Source organism: Panonychus citri, unplaced genomic scaffold, assembly GCF_014898815.1.
Source record: "Panonychus citri isolate SS breed McGregor unplaced genomic scaffold, ASM1489881v1 Contig00135, whole genome shotgun sequence".
Taxonomy (NCBI): Eukaryota; Metazoa; Arthropoda; class Arachnida; order Trombidiformes; family Tetranychidae; genus Panonychus; species Panonychus citri.
In genome coordinates, this window is record NW_026515540.1 from 414,963 (window position 1) to 436,629 (window position 21,667).

General features: G+C 29.1%; 1 protein-coding gene across 1 annotated transcript; it reads left to right on the forward strand.

Moving 5' to 3' along the window:
* On the forward strand, positions 1-21,140 carry LOC128391856 (adipokinetic hormone/corazonin-related peptide receptor variant I-like). Its single transcript, XM_053351810.1, has 3 exons — positions 1-1,006; positions 19,446-19,644; positions 19,800-21,140. The coding sequence occupies exons 1-3, from the start codon at positions 494-496 to the stop codon at positions 20,276-20,278; spliced, it is 1,191 nt and encodes a 396-aa protein (XP_053207785.1). The 5' UTR covers positions 1-493; the 3' UTR covers positions 20,279-21,140.
* Positions 21,141-21,667: the final 527 nt, after the last annotated feature.

A 21,667-nucleotide genomic window follows, 5' to 3' on the forward strand; every position in this document is an offset into this window, starting at 1 on the left:
TCATCATCATCTCACTTTCATGGTGAAATCTCTATTCTTGGCTTGTTCTCCTTCCTCTCTTCCTCTCTTTATCTATTCATCATTCCCGATTGGAATACAATTCCCACCTCATGGTAAGAGTAAACAATTTTTCTTCATCCACCTTCATCTCTTTGATTCATTAAGTGTAACCTACTAATGTGATGAACTTGAACCCAACCGATTGCAATATCATCTCATTTATATTATACATAATTCAACTGGACAACATTATCATCATCAGTTAACTTAAATCAACTTCATCAAGTGGCAAACTTTATAATTTTGATAATCGATTTTCAATTACTAAACGATTGTCATAATGATTGAAATTCAACGACACTTTGCAGTTAAATTTTATTTTTAATCTCACCATTGAATCTTAATTGATTGAATAGTTGTTGGTGTTTAATACAACATTCCCACTCCCACTATCCCTTAATCCTTAATCCTTAATCCTTATCCTTTCATCACAATGCCTGAGATACTAAATCTTCATAATACAAGTTACATTACAATGGTTAACATTTCCTCTAATGTTAATCTATCCGATTTCGAGGATTTTGTCTCTGGACTTCGTCAGGACTCATTGCTTGAGATTATTTTATATTCTCTTCTCTTTGTTTCTGGTGCTATTGGAAATCTATGGGTGTTTTTCAAGCAACGACAGAAAAGCCAACGTGATGCTAGAATCAATTATCTTCTTCGGCATCTTAATTATGCCGATATGTTGGTCATTTTTGGTACAATTTTGATCGAGATAATCTGGAGGATTACCGTTTATTGGCATGGGGGTGAAATATTGTGTAAAATTGTTTCAACTTTCAGGATATTTTGTGTCTACCTGTCCAGTGTTATGCTAATCTGCATATCGGTGGACAGGTATTTTGTATTTGTCCATCCATTGAGTTTCATTAATCGGGAAAAACGCAAAACAATTTTAATCCATGCATCGTATGTGGTCAGTGCTTTATCCGCTTTACCTCAGGTAAGCTTCAGAAATGAATTATTATTATTATTATTATTTCAAAATAAACAAAAAAAGATTCAACATTGTATCAAAATCTGACCATTGATCATGAAAAATTCAGTAGTTCCCATGAAATAAATGTTTATTTCATCAATTACCTCAAACTTTTTATTCATTTTTTATCCCAACCTAATATTTATCATTCATCTCATTATTATGACAATGATAATGATGATGAAGATGATGATAATTATCCTGTCATCATTACCGATGAACTTTAATTTCTTCATGGTGGAAATGGTTAAATCAACTAATCAAGCAAGAAAAAAATGCTTTGAATTATTATTAACATTAAGTATTCAGCTTAATGAGAGATAATTAATTAATTCATCCAATCATTAACATTTAATGAAAATAAACTTTAATCTTCATTCATTTACTAATTATTTTCATCTTAGATGTTAAAATAAGAAGCACGATTTGATTATAAATCTAATTAATATTATGTTTACTGATTAAGATTGTGAAGAAAATGAATTATCTTTGAATGTCTTTGATTTTCAATGAAAAAATGATAAAATTTCAATGACAATGAATCGTTGCTCAGATTTTCATGGTGAAAGACATGATATATATTTCTAAATGACTTGAAACTTTACCATGAGAAAGTTTTCCTCCCTATTGATAATAAGTCATCATGATCTAGCCCTTGATCCATTATACTAATGATAATTAAGCTAATTTACAAGTTCAACTAATCAACTTAACAATCTAACAATCAAGTATCATGCAAAAAAAGTTCATTAGTTTGTCTAGTGTTTTTTTTCACTCTCATGAACGGATATCCATATATTCAGCTTCATGATTTCACTTAGAATCAGATATTAATTTAGGTGAATATTGAGTTTAAAGTGTTTACTTTTCATGTAGGAAAAAAATGGTGGGAAAAACAGGGAATCTTTAAAAGTGAATCTGATTATTTTCATGATGTTTTCCACTTAAATTTTTTGGAACTTATCATAATCATGATTCAGAGAAGGGGAAAAATATTGAAATTAATGATGAACAACAATCAATCAAGGTAATGAATTCAACTGTTACTTATTATGTTATCATAATAGGAACATGATATTACTCAACATTATAACGATTGAATGTTATTAATATTATGAATTTGGTATTGAAATGAAATCGATGGAGTAAGAAAAGGAAGATGAAGTAAAAAAATTGTTCTAATGTTTCATATTTCGATATTTCGAGTTTTTCAAGCCAAAGGTTGAATATTGGAAAATGATAGGTTAAGGTTTCCATGTGAACATCAATGAACTTCACCTGAACAAGGTTATATGTCCATGGGAATTTTGATCGACGAGGAAATTTGAATTTTTTGCTCTTCCTTTTCTGATGAAAGGAAACGAATACAAGTTTATCTACATGACTGAATTTCCACTGAACTTTTTTTTTGCATGATAATCAACAATTGATACGATTTTCTCTCGACTGTCTCAGGAATGGATTTCATCTTTCACAATAGTTGAAATATCATCAACTTTCAAGGTTGAATGATCATTCATCTTGTAAAGGTGAATGAATCTAAATCGATAATCAGTTTTGATTGTTTACAATTAAGATGTTCACAGGTATTTCTCTTATTTCCTTTGGTTGGTTAATAATCTTGGAATTCAGATTCCAAAGTAAAACACCAAACACTCACCTTGAATCTCAATAGAATGAAAAAAAGAGAGAGAAATAAAGTTCATCATGAATGCGAAACAAAGGAAAACAAGAGAAAATTAGAATTAAATTTAACTAAATCAGTTAATTCTGATTAATTTGCTTTCTTCTTAAAGGTTCATCAACCAGTATACAAAAGATTAACATCTCATTATCAGAGTTGATTGAATTTAAATTGTTCACCAACTAAATGAGACTCATTTGATTATCTCTTTGCTTCATTATCATTCAGTAAAATTATCACTCTGATTACAATCAATTTAATTACTGATTAGTCAAGTATAATTAGTTATCTGTCCACTATAATGAATACATTAATATATCTGCTTATGAGATTGAATTTTGATTGATAATCAAATCAGATTAAATTGTCATCATCCATTTTGATTATTCAAATAGTCACAAAATTGTAAAAATTATTCATATCCTAAAGATGAACAATTAATGATTATATTATGATTAATATTATGTGAAACAATTAATCAAAAAAAACAAAACTAGTCAACATCAATCAGTTAATTATGATTGATGGTTGAATATATTAAAACAATCAAAATGGCAACTGATAATTGTATCAATTTATATAAACAACAATTGACTCTTGATGAAGAAACAAATTTAAATTATTCAAATTGTATCAGAAAAAAAGTCAATCAAAGTGAGCACATTAAATATTACCAATTGTCAAAAGTTTATCATCACCATGATCAATATATTGAGTAACATTGTTCAGTTCAAGTTCATGATATGAAAGTTCAGGATGATGATACATAAACTCAGTGTATACCAGGATCATGTAATTACCATGATAAATTGTTCATGATTGTTTTGCTTCTGAGAGGATTGAATTAAATTTACATTGATTAAGGAAAAATAAAATAAAAGTTCCAACTTTTATTCAGATACATTATTTGAAATTTTTCTCCATGAGAAAAGAATAAGAAAATATCTTTTCTCTATCTCCTGTTATCTGAATCAAGAACTTGGCCTACCATGAAGATATACATGCATTTATATATATAATATATTCCGAATAATTTTAATGTTTATATGATCAATAAAATTGAACTTTTCATATTCACCATGATGATAATGATGAAAAATGATTTACTTATATTGAAGATAATGAAACTGAACATTTGTAAATTATCATGATTGAGTTTGGGAGAAAAAGTTTTTCGGGAAAAAATCTCAACTTTATCGTTACATTTGAATGAATTTATGATTTAATCACATTTATCATGAGAGATCATCAGAAGTTAACAATTTATCTCAATCTATTAATACAGTAGTAACCATTAATTGCAAACATACATAATAATAATGATAATAATTTACCGTTAGATTATAATGATTATATTTGTATTACATTGTTTTTAATCACAAAGTACAGATCGTTAATCATTGATTAGACAAAAATATCCAATCATCATGATAATTAACAGGATAGATTGTCATTGATAAACAACATCAAGCAATGATAAAAGTGTGAAGAAACAATTAAACTTTATCATTTGGCTAATTGTACAAATCAATCAACCTGATTACAATTCACAAACCATTAATAATACGACTATCCGGTTGCTTCAGTAATTGAAAGTTAATCTAGTGGTCAGTTGGAAAGTCAACCTAAATTGTTGCTGCAGTAAAGTTAATTAACTGTCCAGCGATTATGATTATCCTAAATCTGTATGTTTACCAACGAAAGAGTAACTATTAATATTAATAAAAGTCACTCTCAAGAAGTTTGTTTTATTTACATACGAATCCAGAGTCTTCAGGATGAAAGGAAAAAAAATCCACCAGAACTACAAAATCTAAGGGAATTGTCATATCTTTTTCCATGTACTCAGAATCTTATGAAAGAATTTTGTTTTTTTTTCTTCTTCCATGCAAAGAAAAAATTCATTGCTCATTAACATGATAACATAATGGACACTCACTGAATGTCCAGCTGAGTAAATTTCATATTATTCCCTGAGAATCGCCTGAAAAACTAATATATATTAGTTTTGTCATTCAAATGTTTTTGATTTGTAGATTTGAATCTTTTTTTATTAGCCTTATTATTGTATGGACACACTGGAGTGTCCAGTGGGCAAAGCAAATGAAAAATGTCAAATGTCCAGTCAAGCTTATGGTTGCTTTTTTTCCCCTTTGATTTTCATGTGAATTTATATGAATAAAATCAGTCAACTGATGGACTTTTAAATCTAGTATTTTTTAATGTTCTCTTTGTATCGAATCTACCAAATGACCATCTAGATGATGTTTATAATGATGATGATGATGACCATCGATGACCATTGTTATTATATCCATGTTATTGTAACTGTGTCCAGTTTCAACTGAGTCTCTTGTGTCTTTCCAATATAAAGGATTGATTGAGAAATTTATTGATAAATGCTCAGTGAAAGTGTGGGTGGAAATGAATTATGATGAACAGGAAGATGATGGTCAAGAATTGAGAGAAAGAAAAACAAAAAGATTCTTGACCATTGGTTGAAAGTGATGATGGCTAATAGCAAAAGCGGAGAGAAAATTACTGAGAGGGAAAAAAAATGTTCTCAGGTTGAAATTTTCGAGCAACAGAATAGAAATCTTTCATTTTCACTTTATCAACATCACTTTATCATTATTATTATCTTCATCTTCTCATTCTGACCCATATTCTCAATCACTATCATGATACATCCAATGATCATGAGATCCTTTTGGTCTAAAGGGACAAATTAGGATTGTCTTCAGAAAGGATAAGAAAATGATTCCGATTGCAGTAAAAATAAGCTTCTCAACTTTAGGGTAGAGATGATGAAGATGCAATGAGAATAGATGGAAAGAAATTGTGATATTAAGATGATAAGATAATAAAGTTCATCTAAAATCGGGTAGAAAATACATATATTCATCTCTGTGTATTGACTAATCTTCAGAGTCATAACTCTGATAGGAAAAGTTATCAAGTTAATCATGTTGAGCTCGACCATGTAAATCATTTTGTAATCACTTTTATCATTGCTAATGCTTTATAATCAATGTAAACTTGAATATATCTTCAGTCTAGATAATCATTAAATATTAAGGGTGATTATCTGATGATCATGAAATTGGTGATGCAGCAAGAAAACCGAGTAAAAAAATAATAGTTGAATATCATGAAGAGTGATGATGATAACTTAGTTGTGATGTCAAGTTTGTTGTCATTTTGTTGATTGAAAATGGCACAATGATTAAATGTTTACTTAAAAGGGATTGAAATGAATGAAGATGCTCATGTAACTTTTGTTCTTGTTGAATTTTATTCAGATTATTTCATGAAAGTTATACATTTTTAAACAGCACAGCAGAAAAAAAAATTTCTTGTCAACATTAAAAATTGAAACAATAATTTGATATCACAATGAACAATAGAAAGAAAAATAAAATATTATAAACAAGGAAACAGTTTCTAATTTAATATCTGTTAAGGTATGTAAATATTCAGGGGGAAATTATCATGTAAACACCCGGAAAATTGGAGATTGTTGATCTAAGTAAATGAGAAATTCTGAAAATTCTTGGATAATATTTTTCGCTTTCTCAACTCTAATTCTCCCAGGTTACTTTACTTGTCAGGATAATTAGATTTAAATGAACATTTCCAATGATAATAATCACAAATTATTTCCTATTGAATTTGGTTAATGATTTTTTTTTTAAATTTGCGCTCAATCAAAAAGTGAAACTTGTTCGAGAAAACTCGTAATCATAAATTGTCCATGAATTGGTTCAATTTACTTCCTGTATTTTTACAGTTATTTTTGTTCGAGAGACGAGTGGGAAGGTTTGATTCAATTCCTATCACCCCGCCGGTGGGAATTCATTGAATTGTTGATGGATCATCATTTATATACCTTTGAAACTATTTTTACACATGATGAATAAATAATAAAATGGTGAATGAGTATAATTACATTGGGAATTTGATTGTTCTTACATTCAAATTTTTGTACACTTTCTGATTATTTAGGGATCATGATCATGTCATTCATCATGAATAATACTTGAAATTTTCAACCCTTTTGCTTATTTTAACATCATTATTATCATCAACAGTAAATGATTATCCTTGTAACCCTTTTATTTTTCATGAGATGATTTTGTGTATTGACATTCAATTCATAAAATATTAGACTCAATATAAACTTGGAAAGTGTCTTATCAACATGTTTCCAGTTTTTTTTTCTTTCTATTTCTTGTTCTGTAAATTCATGAACGGAATTGAACAAAAAACTGAATTGATCACTTGGTAAATCACTTTGAAATATGTCAAATCAATTCTGTAGTCATTTCCTACTAGAAAACTATTGACTATTAAAAACAATCTTTTATTTACCTCTCCAAATCTGACCATCAACTCAATCCATGGATAACCTTCACTTGCAATTTGTTCAAGTTCAATTATGTTCGATATTATTGTTTCCATGATAATAATAACAAATGAATTCAGTGAGTGGTCAATAGACTCGGAGATAAATTCTCTTTTTTTTCTCCATCATTTTCCAAATTCTATCAGGAAGTGTAGTGTGCCATCCTATCAGCTTTTGGTGACAAATACTTGAAACAGATCATGAGCTATTAGTATCTTGAATGGAACACAAAAGATGAAGAAAAAATTTCAGCTCATATTGTTTACTGTTCAGAGCATACAAATGAATATACCACTGACTGTACACGAAAGTACAGATCGACTTGATGGATGGAAAATATTATTAACTGTGAACGGAAGTTATTAATCGTTTGATTAGATTATTATTTGGCTTATAAGTGAAGATTATCATCCAATAGTAATTGTTATTTAATGGAAGCTCTTTTTTCTTCTTGAGAGTATTGCTTAATTAATAGCAGAGTTATCGTTAGAAAACAATAATAAACAAGTTAAATTGCTCTTTACTGTAAACACTGTTAACCTTTACCAATGAACGATTAACGTTAACGAAAAATATTTCTCACTGTGATAATAATAGTCGATAACATAATCACCCTCAAGAATTGGGTCCAAGTTATAATATTAATAAAACAAACCACTAGCAATCAAGTTAATCTAATGATAAAACAGAACGATACTTGCTGAATAAGGTAAGAATAAGACTGAATAAACTTAGAACATCAACTTGATTTCCTGGTATAATTCCTATGAATTCCCTGAATGCCTGTAATATAAAAGGAATTGTAAACAAGTAACTGTAAACTTATCATGTAAATTTTAGATAAAAATAATAATAACAATATAGACATTACCTTTTTCTTGGTGAAATTTGGTGCATTTCCCTTTTGTTTCAATGTTATTAGTTATCAAGTTTTTATTCAAACCCAGGAAGTAAAACTTTATCATGATCAAAATTCCCATCCCAGACATGATGAACATGTAGTCACATACATGTGAATAAAGTTGGAATTACTCTGAATTGTTTCAACGAAAATGTTCTGAGATTTCACTTTACAATCTCTCAGGGTTTCCTACCTGTAAAGTGGGTGAGATGTTGTTGTTATTGTGGTAGTGATGAGGATGATGATATAATAAGTATTTTTGCCTTAAATGGTGCGTTATAACTTGAATCGATTCCATTCTGACATAATGATGATCGGAGAACTGAAAATGAGATGAAAAAAAAAGTTCTGAACTCAATGAAGAAACAGTTAACCATCATAGAGATTGTGATGAAAATGACAGATATCAGTTATATAAATGATAGAGGATACGGAAAAGGATGTTAATTTTTTTAGATCATCGAATCTAATTGTAAATTGAGTTAGATCAACAAATTGAATCTCTTGCTATTGATATAATCCATGTTTCCATTGTACAATTGTAACTGTGATTTATTGGTAATCAGCCATTTGAACTTGTTGGCTTCAATTTTATGATTCAATAAGTTTCATGATGATAATGATGGTGAGACAGGGTGGATAATGATGTGCTTGGTTCAGTGATGAAAATTTTTCAAGAGAAGTGAAAACTTCATTCCAACTTATATGAGTTTCCTAGGGATTCAGTTTCTATGTAATTTTATCTGAAAATAAGCCAGAGTATAATATGAACATGTTTCATGATTCTCTCAATGTTATCAATTGATATTATCCACACACACACACACAAAGATCACCTTAGATTACTCAGTGAGCGATAATAATTTCCTCGTGGAGTTGAAAACATGGAAGAAGAAAAAAGTTGTTAGTAAACTTTTGATCCATTTAAGTTTTCACAGTTTTGAAACAATCTGTTGTTGATAATAAAAGTTTCAGTTTCAATCTTTGTTGATGGTCATCATCATGGTGAAAGAGTGGACAATAGGTTTGCTTTGTTATGATTATTAAGGAATAATTTTATTCTGTGAATCTCTTGTTAATCTAATGATTTGGATTGAATTGGTCAAGTGGAAAGAGTAACAAAATTGTATCTTAATAATATTATTTTCATTCACTGAACAGTTACCATGAACTGTCATGATTTCTTATGACTCTTAACATGTTAATCTAATGGTCAAAAGTAAATTGTAACCTCGTCATATCTTTACTGGTCATTATTATCAACACCATTATAACCTCATACATAACGATCGTGGTCATCATGATGCAAACAAAAATTTGCAATTCAATTGGAAAAAAACAAACAACCAAGTATAATGGTCAGAAACATATTCTGTGATTTATTGGAATGGTCAGTAAATTGTGTTATTGTCGTCATTATTTACCAGAATCGGTTGTATATCTGAATCGGTATTCACATGAAATGATAGGGAGAAGGTCAATATTTCAATGGGCAGTTTGATAAGATATAGAACTGACCAACTGAATAATTTAACTGATCAACAATTGAATAAGAAAAATTATTCATAAGCATGATTAACATGATTACTCAATGAACAGATAGTAAATTGAATCATTGAATGAGAAAATGTAATAATAGAAAAAGAGATAGAAAAAAGTAGAAAAATTTTATTCGAAAAGTTCTGAACAGATAATATTGAGAACCCGGAAATCAAAATAAATTGAATATGATGGTCAATCGGATTCTCTGATTTTTTTTTCTCACACCGATGACTTATCGTAATTGTTAATAACTTAATATTATCATCGGTAAATAGTAATGAACATAAAAATATTCAATAACAGGGTTCTTACCTTGGTCCATCTTTATCATATTAACTCTTGACCTTAACGATTACATGAATCAGGGTGAATCATTTTGTCTTATCCCATGGTCATCAATCCCCACGATTGATCATTGAACTGTAATATTACCGAAAATAATATGGAACAACAAATGAGCTTAATTTACTTTTGTCCATGAAATTGATTCTTATCACAAAAGATGACCAGTTGACCATTTTCGTGAGCTTTTTTTATCACCCTAATTATATCAATGTATTGATAATAGAAGCTGATAAACAAAGAGCACAAGATCACATACAAGTTATCATGTTATTGGTAAATAAATGAAACATTGACCATTCAATATCTCTCTCTATGAAATCGTAATGATGATAATTATAGCAATGAAAATTGAGGGAAAAAGCAACAAATATAATAACAGTAATTCAATAAGATATTAATGATTTACAAGACATCAATCAACATGATCGTATGATTATAACCTTAGAGTTTTCATTTGAATTTGTGAACTTTTTTCATTTGAATCAATTTATCATAATTATTATCAAATGAACTTTTTTCTTCCGTTTTTTACTCCTCCAACTAATATTAATTTGAGTGAGTCAATCTATCTTCATGAAGTTGAATCAGTTGATTCATGATAATTTCCAGATTGTAGGCATAACATATCTATTAGTTGCATGGAGTTATTATAATTTATTTTGAACATTCTCGAATAAAGGTCAAGCTTAATTGGTGAATTCGTAGATATTTTTATCTCCAACTCCAAAATATTTATGAAAGAACATTAAAACTTTCGAAACATATATTTTAGTTCTAATACCATTGGCGAAATTTCTTTGTCTTTTTCTTTCACCTCAATTCGATCATCAGTTCTTAATCCATTTGCTAATCCAATTTAATTCATTTTCCTAGAGAAACAGAAAAAAAAATGTTACAAAAGTTTAACAATCTAAAGTAAATTATTAGACAATTTTGAGTCTTAATCATCATGAATAAGCTGAGTTATTGTCTCATAGAGTTTTCTGAGAGTCTGAATTGAAGAAAAAGTAATAACCTCAAATAATAATAAGTTCCAACTTTCGAAACTTTTTTCTGACTTTTTTTCTCGTAGTTATCGAAATGACGATAATTTCGAAACATTTTTCTTTATTATTATTATTTTTCCATCATCAGGGCTCAGTGATAATCGTCGCCATCAGCGAGAGTACAAATGTATCACCCTGAAGAGAAATGAGCTCATTATGATTTAATTAATGGTATTCAACCTTGATCATGGAAGAATTTCTAATTGGTTAATTGCTATTGAGTAATTAATAATAGATCATAGACTCACAATCAGGTCAAATTGTATTAATCAATTTCCTCTGGTTGAAGTAGAAAATTAATCAAAATCTTTAACATTGTCATAATTTCATCAGAATTATCGTTAATCATAGAGCCAGAATTTTGTTTGTTTTCTTTTTCAGCGAAAACATTAAATTCTAATTGTAACTCTTTTCATTAACAACAACATCTACAGTTTCCTCTTTCATCATATAGTTTATTAGCTAATTAATTATTTGATTGATTAATCGACTTAATAAATCAACACGATGATTAAATTTTGCTTCTCAATCATGAGCAAAAAATATTTTCTACCAACAATATGAGATTCATGAGAGACAAACGATTCCATTGAATTGATTTTTTCGTAATCATTTTGGTGACAAGATTGTTGTTGATTTTTATCACTCTATTTAATCACCATCATCGTCAGTGGTCATCACTGGTCATCAAAATGTCCTAAAGCCTTGGAGAAACATAAGTTTTTACCGAGTTCAATATTATTGCTTTCAATCATCATGAAAGATTGCTGTCACCATGATAATTGATACAATTTAGATCTCATCTAATCCGATTTGATCTTGACTTTTAATTGTCTAACTAATTATTAATAGATAATTATGAATAAGTCATTTGATTCGTAATCATCTTTATCATAATCGATTCATTATTCATGTTAATTGTAACAATAGAAGTTGATGAACATTGATGATTAATTACATGCTATGATTGGTTAACTGACCACAGTGATTATTAGATTAGTTAATTGATTGTCACGTTTTCAAAACTTTTACAGAGTAAATTCTTTATACGATTACAATTAATCACTTACACTAATTGGTGAAAATGGACGATCGATTAACCATTCATTCAACTCTTGATTTAATCGTGATTTTTTGTTAATCAAATCTAAAGTTGAACTTTTTGATAGCTTGATGTGATTAGATACCGAATACGATAGATACGAAATCAATTTAATTGTAATCAATACTTGGAATTTATTTGCAATTGTATTGTGCTGTGACTCCAAAAACCGTCAACTTTTTTAAACTCTCGTTAATTATATTGTAATTAATTTAGAAAAGTAGAAACCTAATTAACTTGAATTTCAGAATGACTCAAATCTTTTGTGTAACTATCACGTTATATACATGCATCAATTCAGTTCATCGATAATTACATGATTTTTATGATGAATTCATCCGTTTGGATAGTTTTAGACTTCGAAACCTGATTAAGATGAAAGAATCAAATTAGATTATCTGATTAATGGAGTAATTAGATTGAAGATGATATGCAAGCGCAATGGTCAGTTAAAGGATATCGATTGGTCAGAGCAGAGAAAAATATTTTGCATGGTAAAAAAAAGTTCCAAGAGTAACAATTTCTCTTAGAGCAAAATGATTGATCAGGAAATTAATGGTCAGCATGTTTTATATGCTGGTCGATGAATGTTGAAGATCCTAGGACATCAACAGATTAAAATCCCATCATTATGAAATCATCTGAACATAAACATGATGATTAAAGGTAATGTTTTGTTACTTTTGAGACCATTTTCATCAACTAGATTATAAGCCTATGATTTTATCATCATCATGATGTTTGGACAAGAGAAACATGTATCACTCTTGAAACAGAGTTAATGTGAGCGACACATCATGTTCATGGACAGAATTCAAGATACATGATGAAAATGAACAAACTTTCTTGTAGAAAATTGAGTAAAATAGTGACTTTTCTTCACTAAGGTATTGGAAAAGACTTTCAACAATTTTGTCTCTCCTCATGATTTCCCGAGGAAAAAAAAGCTCAAAACAATTAATTCAGCATTCTCAATGTTTCCAATTATCAGTGAATACAACTTGTGAACTTTTTTCGTTTGTCTCACGTCGATTGAGAATCTCATGAATTATAAAAATATTTTTTTCCACTCTTCATGGTTAAGATAAGAGTTCATCTTGTATCGCCGAAATTTTTCTCGTGTTATTCAACTATCATCCTGAATTACTCAAGAGTTCTGAGACTTTGACTAGCTGAATAATAACTTTGCACCATGCAAAAGTAAATTTCAATGAAAATCTTCATTTGTGACAAGATTGATATTGAGGCTTGTATTCACCAACCGTAATTAAATTTGAGGCTAGGTTTAAGTTTAGGTCAATTTAATAAGAGGATCAAAAAATCTTTCTTCGCCAACCGTGATCAATTGCTCTCAGCTCAAATTGTTGTTTCACCAATCGAAATCATCTACATTTGATTTTTGAATTTAGAAAAAGTCATGATCAAAATTTAATCATGACAATTACCACGATTAACTCTTAATTTTGACTTTTCCATGCTTTATTCACTCGTTTTTTGTTTATGTTTTCATGATAAATGGATGATTATGAGTTTGTTTTCAATTTACGTCAGCGCAAAAGACCTCAAAGAAAAACAATTCTGAATAAAAGTGACCATTTTATTGTGTTCAATGATCACAATTGTTTCCAATATCTAGAGAGAGAGGTGTGATTGATGGATCATTGGGAACATCTCGATCGTTGTAATTGAAAGAAACTTGATTTGCTTTGATCCGGAATGGATTCTGAAACGAAAAAATTAATTAGTCAATCTCCATCAATGATATTTAATTACATATTCCACTAGAGATAGAAACTCACCAAAGTGTTGATAATGTGTTGAACTTGAAGAGGAAAATGAGTTCTCAAATGACAGAGGACACCAGAATACCAATAAGGAGTTGGTGCAAGTTCCACTGTAATCCTAGAATATGAAATGATTTTTCAATTATGTACTTAAGTTTAACTTTTAATCCTTTATCTTTTTAATAAAAGTTAGAGAGAATGAATATTACATATTAGATACATTTGTATATACTAGATACATATGCGATACTTAGGGAGCATCATTATCATCAGATCATTATCATTATTATCACGAAAGTGATCTGAAACTTGAATTAATCACCATAATGTGACCTGGCCATAGTCACCTATGGTCACAGTCTCGTTAGTAATTATTCTATTACAAATAGAAAAAAAATTAGTTAATATCAATGTAAAAAATTGTGATACTTTTCACGCTAGCGAAAAACTTAAAATTATAATAGACTTTTTCTGTTTCTTAAAAATTGGTAATCGGTTTATCGGGTTATTCTACCAGAAAATTTCTACTATTTTTTATCACATTAGTCATATGAATGCTCGTTAGTATCAAAAAGGTATCAAGGAACCTGCTTCTGCTAGGAGGAGGCTAGAGGAACTACTGTTAGTGGTGTTTGGCAAAAAGGTACCCATCAGAGTTATAGAAAAATTGTGCAATCTAATATATTTACCATCCCACTAAAAAAGGTGAGCTTTTTTCTTCGTAATATCTCAAACCATAGTGATTCTTGTCTATTCTTTTCAATGTCTTAGGCCCATATTCACCAACCGTAATTAAAAACAGTGATCAACTAATTCTGAGATCAGACCGATTCCGAGTTTAGACTAAAAAGTTGTTTCACCAATCTCGATTAGTTGATTCCCGATTCTTTGATTTTGGGTTCAAATCAAGTTGAAGTCAAATCAATTCAATATTAATTTAATTAGGAAATTGTTCCTGAGGTCTTTTCCCCTGCTTTTTCGTTTTTACCACTAATTTTCAATTAATTTTTTAGCCAACCGATCATAAAAAAACAACAGTCACAACAATAAACGGTCAAATGAACGTGTTTCATATTTGTTCTCCATGTTAGTCTAGCGTTAACATGGTTTAAAAATCAATTTCCATGGTCAGGAATCAGTATTTCCAAGCTCAGTGTTTGATTAGTCCTAGCTAATGAGATGCCGTGGGAGATAAAACTAAAAGTTTTCAACATTGCCCTATTGCTAACCCTGAAGAAAGTGGAAATTTAACAAAAAAGAATTTGCATCTTACCTGTAGTGAAGTCAAATCGATCCACCTTGAGCATTAATAATAAAGATCACATTTTTTCAAGATTTCAGGAAATCAATTCGTCAGTTTTTCTGTGTAAAAGATGGACACATAAGGTATAATCATCCATGTTACTAAAGGATTAACACTCAAAGGACAAAAATAACGATTGTTATTAACTAACTGCAAGGATTAACTTATAACACACACACTGGGTATAAAATTTGATTTATCATGATACAACAGGGAAAAAGAAATGAAAAACATAATTGATGATTATTTTCATAATGAAATATATAGTTTTCAAGTTCAATTGTTCATGAAAATGAATATCAATCAGATAAACAGGGAAGGTCTCATTTTCTGTTTATTTATTTATGACTTTCTTTCACCTTGGTGAGTCTATTTTTCCTTTGCTAATTCATGTTGATCAGATTTCGATCAGAACATGAAACTTATGTAATATTAGAAAGTTTTTAATCAGAATAAAAATGGTGAATGATGAGCCATTGAAATAGTTTTCATTCAACTTTTTCGCTTTGTTCATTTTTCATGATGATGATTTCTGATTAAATTACCTTTAGATTGCTTATCCTTTATGAGAATGTTAACTTCCTACTCTTTTCAATCACAAAGTAAAAAGTATTAAATCCTTTGAATCTCTTGATGAAACCTAATCGGCTGGTCAAGTTTTCTCAATAAGAGCTAATGAAAAATTCTGGCTAACTTATCAGCAGAGTGTTGCTTTTATTAAATATTATCCACCCTGTAATTCATTAGATTAACAAGGGAATAAGAATTAGTAACAAAAATTTTGGTGATCCATTTCTTTGAATCAGATAATCTGGGTCAAACCTTGGAACCATTTAAAGTCACTGATCGTAATGGTCAAGATTTTCGTCCCTTATTCTGGTGAAGGTTTTGATTAAATTTCGAGTATAACAATGAAAAAAGACAGAGTGATGATCAATTTGCTCCAGAAAATGTTCCATTGGTGAAAATGAAACAAAAAACTTCTTCTCAAGGTGAAGTTGATGAAATTCTGAGAGTGACCATAGTCCAGAATATAATACAAAAGCTTATAACCTTATCTCATGGTGGATCAATTATATTTTCAACTGATTAACTTTCAAACATTCAGTTTCTCAAGTATCATTATCATCATTTTCATTGTCATGAACACCATGAACATCATTCAGTTATCCAATACATGAGCTTTTCTTTTACCATTAAGCCTTGAGGTTACTTTTTTCTGGCTAAAAAATCCATACAAATCAATTAATTATCAACAAGACAAATGATCATCATCATGTTGACAAAAATAGTTATCATGCCATCAGTTGAATTAATTAAATTTAAAGTTAATTAGTTAATCGTCTAGTACGAAAAATACTAGTAAATGATTTGCATATGAAAAAAACATTTAGAACTTTTTTATCATTGAAGATAATTAAACTTTTCTTAATTTGTTAATAGTACAAATATTAAAAGTAAATACATCAATTGGATAGATTGGGAACAATACAGGGTGGAAATTAATTCCAAGGGCTCTTATCCATTCTGTAGATGAATAAAATGTTTAATTCATCAGTGTTGACACTCTGAATGATTCCAATGCATGAATATCTTGAAAGTAACTTGTTAATGTTAATCAACAAGTACAATCAAGAAACAACTGATCAACAATTAACACTCAACCTTATTAATCAATTAGATGAATTCAATTGGAAATTGTTTATAAATTGTTCATGTATTGGTAATCATGTTAACGATGATTACCAGACAACGCAATCAAATATTAACATGATTTTTAAATCAACAATTGATTACATGTAAAAATCATACAATTTAGATGAGAGTTTATATCAACCATTAGTTTTGTTCAGGGGAAAAAGTTCATGACTTGAGTTTTCAAACTTGATTTGATCAACAATTTAAGATAGAGAGTTACAGAATGATAATTGGATGAGTTGATGATATTTTTGAATTTCATGGTAACCATGAGAGTTTTATATTACTATCGATAAGGATCAAACTGTATGTATTCATAAGTATGTACATTGTTTATGATTTGTAATGAGAAAAAAAGTTATTCTGAGATATATATACTCATGAAAAGCAACTGAATAGCTTTCATGATCAATATTATCCAAAGTTCAATGTCAGTTGCAATAATAACATTCTGGAACCATAAAAGTTACTATCAAATAGATTCGTTGTTAGTTATTGACAATTTTTCAAATTTTCACGAGGACTAAGTGAATAATTCAGAAAATAACCTTACTAAAGTTTCTAGCACTCAAGAATCAGAGATAGTAGAATATAAAAGTACACAAAGCAAGACACCATCTCTTTCTTTTCTCTTTCTTTTTCTCTTTCTTTTTCACTCACAAACTTTACTAAATCCTTTATCAAAGTACATATGATCAGCCCTTCAACAAATTTCATTCTCATTGAAAGGTGACCTTCATGTTATTCAATCACAATTTACCAATTTCTAAATTTGTTTTAATTAATTCTCAGCCAGACATAAGGGTGATAATTTAATAGCTCATGATGTCTTCATTAACTATTAGGTGTATTTATATCCTGTATTAAATTGTTACCAATTGAAGCCTGAAATTGTAATCCAATTATTTCTAATCATCCAAATACAGAATTGTAACTTTCCTCTTTTTTTGCCTCAACCACTTTCATTAGAATAATAATAATTTAATATCAACAGAGATTATCATAACTGATCAATGGCTATCAAATAATATTTATATGCTACTTGAAGCTTAAATCCGGAGGTAATGAATTCTAATTTTGAAAATCTTATTTTTCATCATGAAAGTATTGGAATACATTAATATTAATAACTTTTCGATTGGTGATAATTTAAAAGAGTAAAAGATTAACATTATCATTGAATGAATTTGAACTGAATTAAATTCCTATTCTCTTGATTATTAAACATTCTAGTTATAATTAAGATTAACTTCTTTCGTTTAGATTGGTTTTCCTGTTAATTTCCTGATTCCAAGTTATCAAAATATTAATAATACAAAGATAAAAATCAGGAAACTCTTAACTCACTAGATTATAATCACAATTAGATTTGGAAAAACTAATCATGGAATTGTTTTTAACTATTCACATTGATTATAACCCATTAAATTAATCGATTGTGGTTAATTAACAATAGTTTCAATTGAGATAGAAACATTGTTCACAAATATATGATAAATTGTTTCTAATTTTTTCTTTCCTTTCCAATTTCCTTAAGTTGTATTTGTCTTTAATTCTGACAATTCAATTGATTGTGCTCATTTACATGAGACTGATTGTTTTCTATGAGGATAATGAATATACATGTGTATGTACATTCATTTACATTCACATGTATTTGATGATAAAAAAGAGATGACAAAGTTTATCACTCTCATTTGCTTAAGGGTAAAGTCAATATATATTTAATAGTATAAACATTAGAAAGCATGATGAACAATGAATATGATGAGGATAAGAACATGGAGATATAATCACTTTCATGATTGTCAACTGAATCGGACAAATACAGGGGTATTCGACTATTTTCGCCATTGCTCTTTACGATTTTCTTTGTAACTGTTATGATTCCTAGAGACTGAAGTGAACTGAAGGACCAAGTTCATTTGAGATTGGTGAGCTAACATATTTGAAGGACATTTGAAGAGCATTTCATCATTTTAATCGTTTTTTTTCAGATTAGGTCTTGAATTTAAAGTCAATTGTGCCTTTAAGAAATCACGTACGAGTGGCTTGACCATTAGTTATCGCTCAAGTTCATACCAGCAAAGTCTCATATCTCTAGGACTTACAGTTACCGAGAAAATTGAAAAAAAAAACATGATGAAAATAGCTGAATATCCCTGTATAAACAATACTATGGTTTATTAATCAACTACTTGGTTGTTTATTGTTGTTTATCATTAGATTATCAGTCATTTAAATGATTATTATCTTATGAAAGTCACTACTTATATCTCAAAGGTGATGCTTGAAATATTTCATCATGGCGATAGTTTTACAAAAGGCTGGCCATTAATCATTAAGATGAGGAACAGCTAAAGACAATGTTATCTTTTTTAGATGAAGATTAAATTCCCACATGAGATTTAATCTTCATTCACTTAGGTAATGATGATGAGTTTTAATTAAATGAATGAATTTCTGATCTTCAGGGATAATGAAGAAAAGTTTTCTCTTACACTTAAAGAATCTCAATGTTTACAATGTCATTTCTCATGTAATTTCTATTGAATTTTGAAACGTTTTCTTTATTTCTTCTAATCCCCTCAAGGCATTTATATTTCACATCGGAAGGCACCCTGATTATCCAGCATTCGCCCAATGCCTTTCTCGTGGTTATTTTGACACCGAATGGAAGGAAACAGTTTACCAGATATTCACCTTATGTATTATGTATTTTGTGCCTTTTTTTGTTACCCTTTTCTGTTACATTCGCATCATCGCTGCTCTTAGTTCACAACGAGAAGTCAGTGAGTATAATTAGTTGAATAATTTTCTTTTTATCCAATTAGATTGAAAAAAAGAGATAAAAAAAGTTCTAATACATTCGTGATGAGTGTAATTGAAATGAATTTAACTGTGGTCTGAGTTATTAATTTTCTTTTTGTTCTTTCATGGAAATCAGATATTACCATGGAAATGGTCTCGGATGGTTCAACACGAACCAATAACGATGGTGAACAACGAATCAATGTTTACCAGCGAGCAGAAAAACGGACTCTTAGGATAACCTCAATCGTAGCATTGGCCTTTGTCTGTTGCTGGACACCTTATACTTTTGTTGTCCTTTGGTTCCAGTTCAACCCTGATTCCTATCGGTCAACAAATAGTCTTATAATGGACGTACTATTTTGCTTTGCAGTCCTCAATTCTGTGATAAATCCTTGTGTCTACAGTTCTCATCTTTTTACCAAAAGACGGGCATCAGCTCACACCGTTAACCACACCCTGAACACCAATAATGCCCCAGGAAATAATAATAATAATAACAAAACCAATTATCTAAATGGAAACAACAATAATCATTCATTGAAAATGAATGGAAGCCAAGTAATCAGAGGAAACAATTTATCTAAAGTTGTATCACGAGAAACATTTTTCTAAACTGTCAACAATTAACTAAACAATTAAACTCGACTAATCTTGCCCATTGGTCAACTAACATTGGGATGTACAATTACTTTTTACACACGTCAAATAACTCGACAAGTAATCAAGCTATTAAGTGCAAACTTCGTACAGTTACTATTGAGAATTGAAGGTCTTCAGAAAAAAGAGTTCAAGGTCATTGCTCGGAGAATTGACCTCTAAATGAATTCCCAGAGAAATTGATCTCACCGATGACCTTAGAACTTTTCAAAAGTTCTTAAACTCTAATCAGTCCAAGTATCGAATTGAAACTTTACGAAACAAATGATGTAAGAGTTATAAGTATTATTGTAATTGATTGAGATTTTACAACAATCAGACAACTGAATTAAATTGATGATGAGAGAAAGTTTTGATTAATTGTTTTATTTTACTCCTTCCAACCAAATTGTATCATAATATTGTTTACTTTTTTGTTTCTTGCTGTTATTAAATCACCAAAATGATTAATTTCACGGTTAAATTTGATTTGATTACTTTAATTATATTATTATAATTGAAATATTAGTATATTGGGATTAGAATGAAATTCATCAATTCCTTTTCCGCTTCCGTTTTTTTTACAGGCAACAACAGCAAACAATTTAATGCTCAATGATTGATTAGCAAATTGATACTAATTCAATTGCAATAGAAAAAGTCAAATTATTCAACAATTAATAATGATTAACTAATCGTTTGCAATTGTAATTTGAATTAAATTAAATGGTTTAAAATTATTTATATATATTTGCATTTTAATTAATCTTCAAATGTATTATAATAACTAATTGTAATCAAAAATGGTAACAATTAAGTTTTTTTGCCTTTTGTTTCAACTTGCTGTTTAATTTATCTTAATTAAATTGTTGATATAATTAAAACTTATTTCTGTTATTTAATTATTGAATGAAAACTTTGGTGGTTATCAAATTAGACTGAATTACTAATTGTGATTCTATTGTTATCATTTGAATGTTAAATTGATTAAAGGTAAGAAATGATTATGAATTAAATTGTATAATAAATGATTAAATTTGAAAGGGGAAAGGAAATGATTTTATTTGATTAACTGGACCAATTGATTTGTTGTACTAAATTAGGTTGATACAAATGAGAGTGATAAACATTGAGAATTGATTAAGATGAGATGATCATTGATTGTATTGTGAGAGTATCGGACAATCAATAGAGTAATCATTTGGTTGATGATAAATGATGATCAAGATGAGATCAAAGTCGATCGAGATACATTGATGATTAAATCGCTGGATGGTATTGATGCTGATGGTAAAATGATTAAGAAAATGTGATCTAATTAAGATGTATTATATTGAGATAAAGATGAAAAAAGCAAAAAATTGA